General features: G+C 38.5%; 1 protein-coding gene across 1 annotated transcript; it reads right to left on the bottom strand.

Annotated features, from left to right (window-relative positions):
- Positions 1-939: 939 nt before the first annotated feature.
- DAZL (deleted in azoospermia like) lies at positions 940-12,120 on the bottom strand. Its single transcript, XM_009950844.2, has 10 exons — positions 11,992-12,120; positions 11,635-11,726; positions 11,102-11,153; positions 7,582-7,648; positions 7,118-7,251; positions 5,653-5,730; positions 4,773-4,823; positions 2,630-2,734; positions 1,715-1,813; positions 940-993 (listed from the first exon to the last, which is right to left on the bottom strand). Exons 1-10 carry the CDS (start codon positions 12,028-12,030, stop codon positions 940-942), a joined length of 771 nt encoding a protein of 256 aa, XP_009949146.2. The 5' UTR covers positions 12,031-12,120.
- Positions 12,121-12,557: the final 437 nt, after the last annotated feature.

The following is a 12,557-nucleotide window of genomic DNA, read 5'->3' on the forward strand; positions in this document are numbered from 1 at the left end:
TCAACAAACCTTTATTATGCTGCAATAATTATGCAAAATGAACTCTATTTTATATTAGCATGTCACCAAGTCTGGGAAGCCAAGTGAAAATAAAAATTTATTTTAATTGTTTCAAAACACACAACTAAAATCTACATAATCATTAAAATAGGCTTACATATATTATTTGATTAACAGTTTGCATCACATAACAAAGGCACATTTTAAACGCAGTAGCTTCCTCACCATTTTAACATACAGGCATTGCTAAAATTTTTCAAGTAAAAAAAGCATACTCTGAGTAGCCAATACAGCTAATTACATTCTTGCCTCTGAAGTTACATACAGGAATTTTAGGTTTTTCTTAATTGCTTTCCCGAAACCAACAGGGATGCTCGCGACTGCAGGTACGTAAACTGTCATTAATGAACATAACCACATTATTAGGTAGTCTAAAGACAACCAGAACTTAAAGGGCTTCAGCCAAGTTATAACTTGACATCTTCTGTTCCACTGATTAAGAACTCTGTTTCAAAATACAACTTCTTGGGCAGATAACTACTTCCATTTTTAAACTGCAAGAGGTAACTGGTCAGTATTAGTCACTTAGTTTTTCTTAAACCACAATTTAAGTGTAACATGCAAACTGTACCGTAAAGCTCAGAAGAAAATCCAAGTGCACGAAACAACCCAGGAGTTTTTCCCATATAAACTCTTTAACATTCCAGTTAGTTATCAGGACAGGCATGCAAACAATTAATAAAACCTGGAAGCTTGTCAACTCTTACAACTTTGAACTTCAAACTACTCAAGCAAAAACAACTGCATTGAAACAGTAGAACAGGAACACAAACTTCAGCTTGAAGAAACTGTTTGAAGGAGGTTATACTGCACGTATTGCTAAACTGAACTGCAGCAACATCAAGTTAATGAATTTAGGTGCTTTGAAGTCTTTGCAGATCAAACACTTTTGAGTACTGCTCTTCCTTTTCTGAAGTGATGCACCTTCTTCTCCTGGAATGGGACAGGAAAAAAAACTCTCTAGATAATAAAGCAATGGAAATTTCATGAAAAGCATCTCAAGACATTCCGTACTCTATTCACCCCCCTCCAAACCCAATTAATACAGTTTTTGTATTCCCGCTTCAAAGAACACATGCCTACTTCATACGTCTGTCCTTTTTAAAAAAGGAAGAAGAATATTAAATATAACATTAACAAACAACAGAAATTAAACACCACTTGGAATGCAATTCTACAAAGACTGAATATTATGCAAAAATACAATGACCAGCTACCAACCTGGGCTACAGTTTCTTGGTTAAAGCATAGACATTTTGCACGAAGCACAGAGCCACCACCTGCAGCAGGTACTTAACTGGTATCAAGGCTCAAACTCAACATCCTCCATCCAACCTAGGGAGTAACCCACTGCCCTTTCACAGCAATTTGTTACTGAGAAATGACTGGCCAGTCTTACACTCCAAGTACCCATGAGTTGGCTGTTCAGCAAGTTTTTTTACGCAGTTTTGATTAAAACCACTGAATCCAATTTCAGCACTTGTTTCCAGCATTAAGCAACTGAGAGACACCCATACACCTCTGAGCACGTACAAGGAAAACCAACATAAACAGCATTCCAGATAGGAATCCCTTCATCTTTACGGTATCCTGTAGATGAACAAATTGAAAGTCATCTGTGTTTTAGGGATTTAATTTTGCTTTCACTACATACCTTAAAGTAGTCATCTTGTGATACAAAGGCGTTCCTCAGACGGTTCTCAGGATTAAACAGACAAGATACCACTGTCTGTATGCTCCTGTCCACAGACTTCTGAAATACAGTTATAGGTGCATCTACAACAACACTGATTTTCTTAGCCCACTACTAGCAATGTGGGTGTCACAGGGTTCACTTTGCATTCAGGATTCCTGTCGACTGCCTTATGTTTCCTGAGCTCAGTCTTTGATTTGTTTGGGGTTTTGTTGTTTGTGGTTTTTTGTTTGTTTTGTTTGTTTGGGTTTTTTTTAATCTTTTCCTCTTGGTAACTCATTATCACCCTTAGATGTTGCAACGTAACGGTTCTGACCGGTGACAAGCCACTTCAGTCATGGAATAGGCCAACAGCTAAAAAAATGAAGTCTCCTTTAGAAAACTGAATTCAGAGCCAGCTGTTGGCCAAACTGGGGTCCCCCTTCCACAAAAAGTGAAGGAGGGAGTAAAACGTTACCAATTCAGTTGTTTTAAGCTTAAAATAAACCCGCGAAAGACAGCAGGCAGTGCTACCCAACCTGCTTTTTTTAGTACCTGCAATTTCTTCTGCAATTCTCAGCAGATTAAGTAAAGCCTTGTCACTTAAAAACATTATTGTACTTAATGAACCAATTGTACTAATGAACACAACATTTTACACAGACCTCAGCACTACAGAAAGCACTAACAGTGTCATGGAAAGGTGAGGCTTCTGAAGCTGTACACAGAAATCAGATACAGTGGATTAAGCAACTGGTTAAAGCAGCAACTATAACCTTCATTTCCAGGATAGTGGTCAGAAGCCTTCTTCACCAAGTCACATAATCCTCATGTGCAAGTTTCTGGGCATAGGATTTATGGCCAAAACAACCCTTTAAGTTTTGAGAAAGCCCTTACCTTTTGTGGACTGTTAGCAGACAATTGCGTGGGCTCTGGAACAGCACATTCTGTCTGTGTAATTTCTGGTTCCTCAGGGCAGTGATAGCTTACTGAAGTATAAACCTGTGTAGTTTTAAATATCAGTGTTTCATCAGCACTGGGAAAACATGCAGTTGTGTTGCCATCAGTTCCCACCTACCCATAAGCTATGACAACTTTATCATCACAACTCAATAAAGTTTCATGAGTGGAGGAAATACTGTATCCTGATCTGTGCTAAGCCAGTTCCATTTCCTTCCAAAAAGCACGTATTCTAACGTCTGTCTTTTCTCCCCACTCTAATCACTTTTTAGAGCTAGCTCCTCAACCTACTTCCTCCATGTAGGGGTCTTGCCATCAAGCGTACTGAGCAATGAAGGTGTTCACTGAGAATTCAAGACAACCAGCAGGCAATTTAAGAGATTAAGCACTAAAATCAAATTAAAGAAGGGGAAGGAAAACACCTACTACCATTGCCCTTCCAAGAAGCTGCTTTTCTCTATACCATTCCTTTCTTGTTTCAAGTTTTCCTTCATGATGATACAACTGAATTTTTTCCAAGATGTTAAGAAGTCTAGAAAAGCACAAGCCATTTTTCAGCTTTAATATTCTCCTTGCTTCCCTCTGCTTACAGTGCAGCACAGGAATTGGCAACTCAGTGCAGAGTTTAATTACAGCACGAAGGAGGCTGATGAAGCAGTTACTCTTTTGGAAGCATTCTTCCTGATGCTTCCAGAGAGGACGAGCAGCTTTTACAGCCAATTTTACCAGGATCTCAACAGCAGGGTTAAGCATTCTCACTCTCACTCTTCAGGGACAAAACATCTTTTTGTTTTGTCTTTTTTCCTCAATCAGGTTTACCCCACCTTGACAGTAACTTTCAGTTTCTTGCAACATTGTTCTTAAGGATGTTATTTCTGATTATCCACAGGAACCACAAGGTGTACCACCTGACACTCCCAAAAGCCTGTCAACAAAACTAGGTTCAAGCTGATAATATTTGGAGATAGGGACACCTACAGTGTCAGATTATGCTCCAAACAAACAGGTAGGTATAAAGCAGCAGACGGAAGAATGAAGTTTCCCATCTCCTTACTCACCTGTCCTCTTTTGAGTCTGTGAAGAATGATACTTAAAGTTGCTTAACTGAGTTTTCTAGAAAAAGCTGCCTGCTCATACAATCAAGCTTAGACTGTCTGATGAAAGCCACCATGCACACCTAGTCTAAAAACCCTTTGGCTTGCTACCATTTAATTGTTAAGTGATATACCACAGGTGGATCATGCTCACGGATGTTATTAAAAAAATTATTTCAAGCCAACAGGGTAATCAGTATTTCAGTGACTTCTGGACTTTTTCAAGTCTGTTTCTGCCCTCATAAAAGCTAATGTAATTCTAACAGAAATACAGACTTTCCATGAAAAGGCTGCTTTCCTGCTGAGAAGCTGAAAGCAAAGCTTAGTTAGCACACATGACTGGAAGTGAGCAGGAATAAAGTATTCTTCTAATATGATCAGACACAGAGTTGTCAGATGCATGTAGGCAGCAGTATATATGCACAAAGTTCCATTTTCTTCATTTTTCCCCATTTACGTTCCACACATTCTACAGACATCTGCTGGGAATTAGTGTGAAAGAATACTCCTTGGAAGAAAATTAATTATTACAGCTTTTAAATATTTAATAGAAACTGTGCTCAATAAAGACAAGATTATACCCAAAGAACACAAAAACACCTAAAATGCAAGTTTAAGTTCCAACCCTGTTAAAAAATACACAATACTTTTTCCCTCTCATGTGGACGTCACTTGTGTAAAGTCAGAGAGAGCAAGTAATTTCTTTAGAAGTCATCAGCACCATCTACAGTCTGTAGCAATCCAGCAAATAATTTTAAAAAGCTGTTGAAAGGAGGCAAACAAACATCAGCATTTGCAAAGCACAGTATTTTGAGGCTTTTTAAATTATAAAAAAATTGGAACAATAAGCAGTAGTATTATACAGATCTTGTAAGTCAGGATTGTGCATCAGGTCACCACTTTTTTTTTTTAAGTATCAAGCTGCCAAAACAGTGTGCTAATTGAGAAGACAAAAGTTCCAGAAGTTTAGAACTTTGTAGACTTACCGGAGGCATAACATAATTTCTTTGCTCCCCAGCAATCCATTGTGGTTGAACCTCAAACAAGAATTGGACAAGAACCAGCTTTTACTCATTCATTTCCACCACAGACAAGTAACCTGCTCTTTAAGAGCCACCTTTTGTAACATTTCACATCTGGATTTTTCATGAAACAGTCATTTATAGTCTTCTGTCCAGCAAGATAGCTTTTTCATGTGTAACTCCATGTTTAGCTCAAGGTCATCCTTACCACAAATTCAACCACCTCCTTCCTCTACTCATTCCAAGTTAAAAATTTAAAATTCTAAAGATTAGGAAAATAAAGGGAATCACAGCAGCCACAACGAAAACATCTCAAACCTCTAGTTACTTCTAGTTACTAAACTACTTCTAGTTTAGTTTCAGTAACAGGACTTACCCACATGTTTCACTTACAAAATCACTATCAGTGAAGTGCCTTCCCAGATACTTTTAGAGCTCAAGAGCACATCCCCTCTCTATATACATCCCGCATTTACACAGTCTGATAAGACTCAGTGTTCTACTACCCGCACAGTAGCGTGTTACAAAATGCAAAGTTCCTTCCCACCAGACAAAAGTACTACTGAGTCACATAATTTCTGCTAATTTGAACATCGTTTTTTCATTGCATATTTAAGAAAAAGGCAAAAAAAGTGTAAGTTACTCAACAGTTTTCACTGTATTAGAATAAAAATATGATTAGTTTTGATTTTACTTTTGATTTCTGCAAACCAAGAGCTGAAGGGAAACAGAATTCACAGGAAAGGAAACACAGAAAGATCAGAGCCCAGTTAACATCGTTCATTCTGTTCACATTTTGTCAGGTACCAAACAGCCTTTCTGCTGCTTCTAAGCAGTTACATACCTGGTAGTTGTAGGCTGGCTGATATCCTACAGGAACTTGCTGCTGTATCAATACAGCTGGGGAACCGTACGGGTATGTCTGCAAACAAAACTTCTTTTGAAAACACAAGTCTGAAGCAAGGTAAAAGTATGATATTTGCAAAGGTATTTAGAAAGCCAGCAGCCCATTTTTAGAAGGGTATAGTCACATCGTTACTTCAGTGCCTGTTTCAGACTAGCTCCATTATTTAAAAGCAACCCTTACGTATTTCCCACGGCACTTCAATGCTTCTGGCACTAAAAGAAAGTGTGACTCTAGAGTGTACTGCGTATCTAAAAATCCCGCAATTGCTTGTAACTGTTGCTTTCAGTCATTTCAGAAGTACAACTCATCCCATAAACTTCTAAAGTATGACCTGAAGCAGACCAACCACCATGAAATAGTTGACTACAGCCTGAAGATCAGTTTCTTCGAGCTAAAGGCAAGCTAAGCATTAAAATTCAGACAGTTTCCCAGCATTTCTTCACTGCATGTATTCTGACACAACATTAACCTGAAACCTTCTCAGCTTCCTCAGAGAACAGTTAAAGGCACATTCTAGCATTTAAAAGAATTAGTTCCTCTTACACTATTTTGCTTTCCCAATAAACTTAAGGAAAACCAGTAAGAGTACTACCATCAAGCCCTCTGCATTAGGAAAAAAACCAAACATGTGAATCACTGCAGTTTGCCCATCTTCATTTGCTTAATAGGAGATACAAATCAGATTCAGTTTGCAACTAACACTGCCCTGTTGTACGGCCGTATCATATAGGGTTAATACAGGAAGACACCATAACCTGGAAAGCCTTCTATTGACAGCACAGGATTTGTAACAAGGCCAGAAGTACCCTGCCTACATCTCACAAAGAATGTTTATCAAGTACCAATAAAGTGATGTCCTGTAGGCATTCAGTACTGGTCACAGCTGTTAACGGCAGATGCCGTACCACAGTCATCTTAGACAGAACAGCAGTTCAGAAACAAGAATTTGTTTGGCTAAGAGGAGAAAAAAATGTTACAGTCCACTTCTGGTTCCAAACTTGTTTTATAAAAAAAAATCTAAAGTTTGAGGTTTATTCTGAGGGAGGGCAGCGATACATTAAATATCTGTATGCGTTCCATTTATGAAGTACATCTGTGACAAGTAACAAGATCACTTAAGAACTGTTATATAATTAAATCTTGGCTCCACCTTCAACAGTTTTCTCATCCTCAAAATAAAAAGTATCTCCCTGTCTTTTGTTTTATAAAGAGATCACAGCACTGAGTACATTTTTCAAGGTTGCTGGCATTCTTTTAAAGCTAGGTGCTTCCTATTGGGGAAGGCAACACAAAAACAAGCAGGTAAGAATGGAATCTCAATACATATTCCTGAAGTTTTATTTGCTTGCACCTTTAAAAATATTTAACAATGATTTGAAACCAGTGGCACGAACAGCCTTACCTGGACATACTGTGTTACAGGGCTCATTACAGCTGGAGGCTGCATGTACGTCTCAGTATTCTGACTACCCCATACACTATGGAACTGTGGTGCAGGAGGACTGAAAACTAGTGGTCTGGGATGCGCGTAAGAACCTTGTTTTAAAACAAAGAAAAGTAAAGCATTAAGACACTTTTGCATGTATTTAATCTGTGATCTGAATTCAAGCTGCAAAAAACCTTAAGTGTTTTGACTCTTAAGTTTATTGTGCTGCACTGTGTTGTGCTACCAAGCTGAGGTTTATTATCGAAACTGCACAACATCACAGAAGTAGTGAGGTCATAAAATTCAGACCTGAAGTTTAATTGTAATATACATTATTACATAAGATAAAAAGGATTTGCAGGGATGTCAATGTATAATTAAGAAAAAAACCAATTTGCAATATACTTGTAATATGAACAAATTTGTTTATATATACTTACACAGGTTTTGTTGCTTTCTAATTGCTGGCCCCAGTTTCAGCTTTTTGCCATGGAAGTTGATTTGTGACTGAAAGACAGGTTATTCTGTAAGCTGGGGAAGCAGCAAGATGGATAGTTCTATTTTAAAGAGACTTTATGCTGCTTCAATACCTTGCATACAGGCTCAACAGCCTCCATTCTCCTCTCCCACCTCAACACCTCATGCCTTTGATTTCCTGCAAGGCACTCAGCACACCTGTCTGCCTGCTTGCCAACTCTCCAAACCTATTGTATACACACACACACACATCATTGGCCGTAACAGCAACATGCACTACTAGCAGTTCGCAACTCCCTATCAGTGGCTGCCAGCCTCCCGGTTTTATACACCGATTCAAACTACTCTTGCCTCAGAAAGGGTATCTGTAGAGTGACCATAGCCTAGGTTCTCTCAAAACCCTATTTACCTCGCCACTTACCTTCCTTCCCACAAGCTTCCCAACAGGCTTCATGGAACATGTTAGAAGCTGTCCACCTAGTACTACAAGCAGAAGGCTGTCTAAGCACTACTGTCTACCTGCATATTACTGTACTCTCACTAGAGAAATTCTCACTTGTATTCCTTCAGAACATCCAACACGTTGGCATTTCACAACTTCTTTGCCCAAAGCATCTACGCAGAACACAAACTAATTAAGACAGACAAACTGAAATACAGTTCACGTGTTCCTCAAATACCCAAACCCAAGAACACAGGCAGCTGAAACAGCCTTGCGTAACAGGGCTGGAAGCACTCCTCAGCAGTCAGTGAATGCCCGAGGCACGCGTAACTCACTCTGCAAATTCTGCCCAAATGCTAGTTCACACAGAAGGCAGGATTTCAGACTTCTAGGATCAATGACTGAGTACTGCTTTGCCAGCACAGTATCTGAGGCCATAAAGAAAGCACAGAAAGAATTTCAAGCACCCTTCCTCCCTTAAGTTGAATTCTGTGTTCTTCAACGAAATTGCTTAGTTTGAAAACTAGAATAATATTCACTGATGGATGTAGGCTGAAACAGCACCGTAATATCCTTGCACTTCAAGGTTTGTTTGGACTGACTGTAGAAGAGGGCCTGTAAGACTCTGCTCTCTACAAGATTACAGTTTAAGTCTGGAGTATAAACAGTTGCTTTAATACACAGATTTAAGCAGACTAATGTTTGTTCAGGTACTCAGGAACATCTCCACACAAAACTCCCAAAAGAAAATTCACCTTTGGGTCTGATCTTACATTCTCTGCCAAGACAGTGACAAGAACCATGCTCACCTACCTATGCAGATGTGCATAGCACATGATGCTACCCAAAACAGTGTACTCTGTTACAATTTGGAGGGCTACATTGATGTTTACAAATGCTTTATACCTCAGAACTTAAGATTTTGGTTTACCCCATTAACACAAACTTGGTACCAAGTTTTCAAATCTGTATCAGATGCAGATATATAGTCTATTGCAATTCTCTCTCTCAGGCAACACTAAGGGCTTTCCTGCTTCAGAACAAAATAAGAGGCTTGCAATTTTAACACACTAAGCTTTTTCTCCCATTTCTACTAAAGAAAGTGCTCTGAACAGGTAAGAGCAACTTTATTGTTGATTGTAAAAATAAGCAAAATAAGCAGAAAAATAGTAATATAAAAAATGTCTTATTTGATCATCTTATATAGATAAAAACAGAAGCAAGACATGGGTAGAAGAGGTGAAATAACCCAATTGCACAGGTGTATGTGTTTGTTTTTTGTTTGTTGGTTTGTTTTTTGTTTTGTTTTTTTTTTAACTGATCCTGTAGGGCCCAGAACCATGCAACCACCATTTCTACCTGAGCAATCAGAGCTCTTGGAAGACAAGCAGAAGATAGCTTTCTGTTTTGAACTGCAAACAGGTTCATGCTGGACCAGCATGCAGTTACAAACGGAATCACATCTAAATCAGATGAAAAACACTTCTAGGTTGCACAAAGCTAGGCAGATAAATGCAGGCATCTAGAGTGGTTCCAACCACAAATGTTCATTTACATAAAACATTGTGACCACCACTTAGTACAAATAATGCATGAAATGGTTCAGTGAGCTGATCTCTGCTTACAACTTAAGCCCTAAAATGCAGATGTTCATTCTTTCCCTTTTCCCATCTCCTCCAGAAGCAAACAGCTTTGTAAGATCATTTCTATCCTGACATGGTAGAATTTGTACTGCCTGTACAACCAAAATTTGCACTGAAAAGAAAATCCACCGTATACCCCTGGTATACAAAGTCACATCGGTGAGTACCATATTAACAGAGATACACAATCAGCAGTGGCTCAAGTGACAACACTACTCAAGAGGTCTCTACAGAGATTGTTGACTCAAACCAAGCATTCCACACTGATCCAGTACAATAAATGTATTCCATAGTAAAAAAGAAAAAGGTATTCTCAGATTAAGTCTGTTACTTAGTACAACAGTATTTTTGTCATCCTGCCACGAGAGTTGAACAGCAAGCTTTGGAAGTCTTTCGGTGAGAATCAAGAATCTCCTGCTGGAGTTTCACTGCTCTACACTTTTATGTTCTTTTCTCCTTTAAGGAGCTGGACAGTCAGTAAACACATCTGAACATATCACAGAACACTAAATTTGTGCCTGGCACATTTATCTGTATTTGTCTTTCAGATCTACTTCCCTATGCGAGAGCTTCAGAAGCAAATGAGAGACCATTCATCTTCCAGAGACATGGGAGTTTTCTGAAGCAAAGACTTCAGAGAGGTAAATATTTCAATACACATTATTTTCCACAGTTACTGCACTCAGTTTTGGGAGAAAGATGGCAAACAAAGCTGTGTCGGTGGTTTGTGACCTGCTGAAGTCTATCAGAACCACCTAACAGATTTGGTTGGTAGAGTGTTGAGATTGAAGATTTCTCTGATACTGAAACTCTAAGAGCAGAAGGGCTGTAACAGCTCAACCCCTTTATCTCCTGTGGAAACTACAGGAAAACTGTGTGATGACTTGCATCTTACAGACAAGGAGGCTTTAAAAAATACTTGCACTCCAGGTAACCATCCAAATGCATGAACACTGCACAACAGAAACAGATACTTCCAACTGCTGAGACACAGGTAAAAAGCTAATGCCATTTTCCACATTACTGTTATTCCCAATAATGACGCTGACAGGTCTACGTATCTGCCATAAGCACAAGGGATCTATGACAGTCACCCAATACAGGAAGCAAGGAGCCAAAACACACGTGAGGCTTTCAAACACATAAACAAATGAGAACAACCAGAAATACAAGGACATAACACATTCACGCACACCAAGGCTAAAACTAATTTTGCTTCTTACTGAAGTAAATATACACACACTGTACCACCACTTGAAATTTTTAGCAAGTTTACTTTTTGGCAGCCCTAGACTTTCCTTGTCCTAATTTACTCTACAGCATACATGACTTTGTTTCCCCTGAACATGTCTCCAGCTTTCATATATCAACTTCAGATAACTTTGACAAAGAGCTTACATCTACTATTTTTTGAACATCCACATTCTCCAGGAAAGATACAAATCCATACCTGAAAAGAAAAAAACAAGTTATTCAGTAATTATTTTGATTTGTTAGCTATATTATTTTGAGTAAGACCAGTTAACAGAGTATATGCCAGGTACATTATATTGTATGCCGAAAGTATCACGCAGGACACTAGACTACAATTAATTCAGCACGAAAATGTATTTACTGCTAACTAGCAGCATAAACTACTGGGCCAGATGAAAGGAATTGAACGGCGGATTCTAGAATAATATCAAATACAATAAAGGGCTGTTCTCCCATTTCAGCTACTCAAAATGTGCACTGCTGTTGGTATCACTAGCTCAGAAAGTAAAAAAAAATTCTAAGTATTATGATAGGAACTTTCACCAAATTTTGTATTTACTACAGAGGTTTGGATGAAAGCATGTCAAGTGAGTTGCTAAGTAGCTACTCATATTATCTGTGACAGAATTATGTCCACGTAAGCAGCATCTTAAAACAACTATTCATGTTCTACTCACCCTTTGGAAACACCAGTTCTGTCAGTGATTATTTTCACCTCTTTCACAGTACCATATCGTTCAAAGAAACTCCGAATTTCTGCTTCATTCATCTAAAAGAAACAAAGTCTTAAACTTCTTCAAACACATCCAGTTGTTTAGAACTGATTTGAAGAAGGCAGTACCGTGTTTTCAACCCATCTACGACCACAAGAACAGAAGTTACTCACCTGTTCCAAAATTCCCTCCCAACACTGCAATACCTTAAGACTGGTAAAGACACACATTAAAAAAACCCCACCCAGGAGTTAAATTCCCATTTCCTTCCCACTGCAATGCCCTGTACCCATCTTAAAACAATTAAAAGTGTATAAATACCCTTATATCAATTCCACCAACAAAAACTGTGTTTGGCATGATTTTTCCTTGCGGTAAAACGTATCCTTGGCTGGTTGTTGACAAACGGGTATTGTCCTCCGAGACACCTGCACACTGGGCCTCCACGTTCACAGACTGAAAAATTGAAACAGAAATACAGAATTCAGTCCAATTATTATAGTACACTTAAGACTAGAATGTCTTCATCTTCCTATAGATATAGCCTGTGACAACAGATTGCAATAGCACCCTTCCAATTCCTTAAAGTACTTGTTGCAAATAGATAATTCATTGGAAAATAAGTTGAAGTAATTATTCTACAGAACTTTAAAAATGTAATTCTAGACATAACCTAGGCTACTTTAATTAGCCCTGTCTGACTATGTGAAGCTTCACAAGTAGTGTTGCTATCACCAGATACACAAGAAAGAATGCCAAAACAATTAATTTCAGAACTTTCCCAAATTCCTTTCAGAGACAAGCAGCAAATTCTTTAAAGATACAGCTTACTGTAAATCCATTAACCAACAGAATAAATTCTTTCATCTTCCTGGTCAAAAGCTTTA

The sequence above is a fragment of the Leptosomus discolor genome, chromosome 7, assembly GCF_034619465.1.
Source record: "Leptosomus discolor isolate bLepDis1 chromosome 7, bLepDis1.hap2, whole genome shotgun sequence".
NCBI lineage: Eukaryota > Metazoa > Chordata > Aves > Leptosomiformes > Leptosomidae > Leptosomus > Leptosomus discolor.

What these genes read in the sequence shown, in the direction of transcription:
- DAZL (XM_009950844.2), bottom strand. Translation starts at nt 12,030, where the DNA reads ATGCCAAACACAGTTTTTGTTGGTGGAATTGATATAAGG. An exon ending in AGAACTGGTGTTTCCAAAGG is followed by an intron (nt 11,154 to 11,634) that starts GTGAGTAGAACA and finishes TTTTCTTTTCAG; the next exon opens with GTATGGATTTGTATCTTTCC. An exon ending in CACAAGATGACTACTTTAAG is followed by an intron (nt 994 to 1,714) that starts GTATGTAGTGAA and finishes GTCCCATTCCAG; the next exon opens with GAGAAGAAGGTGCATCACTT.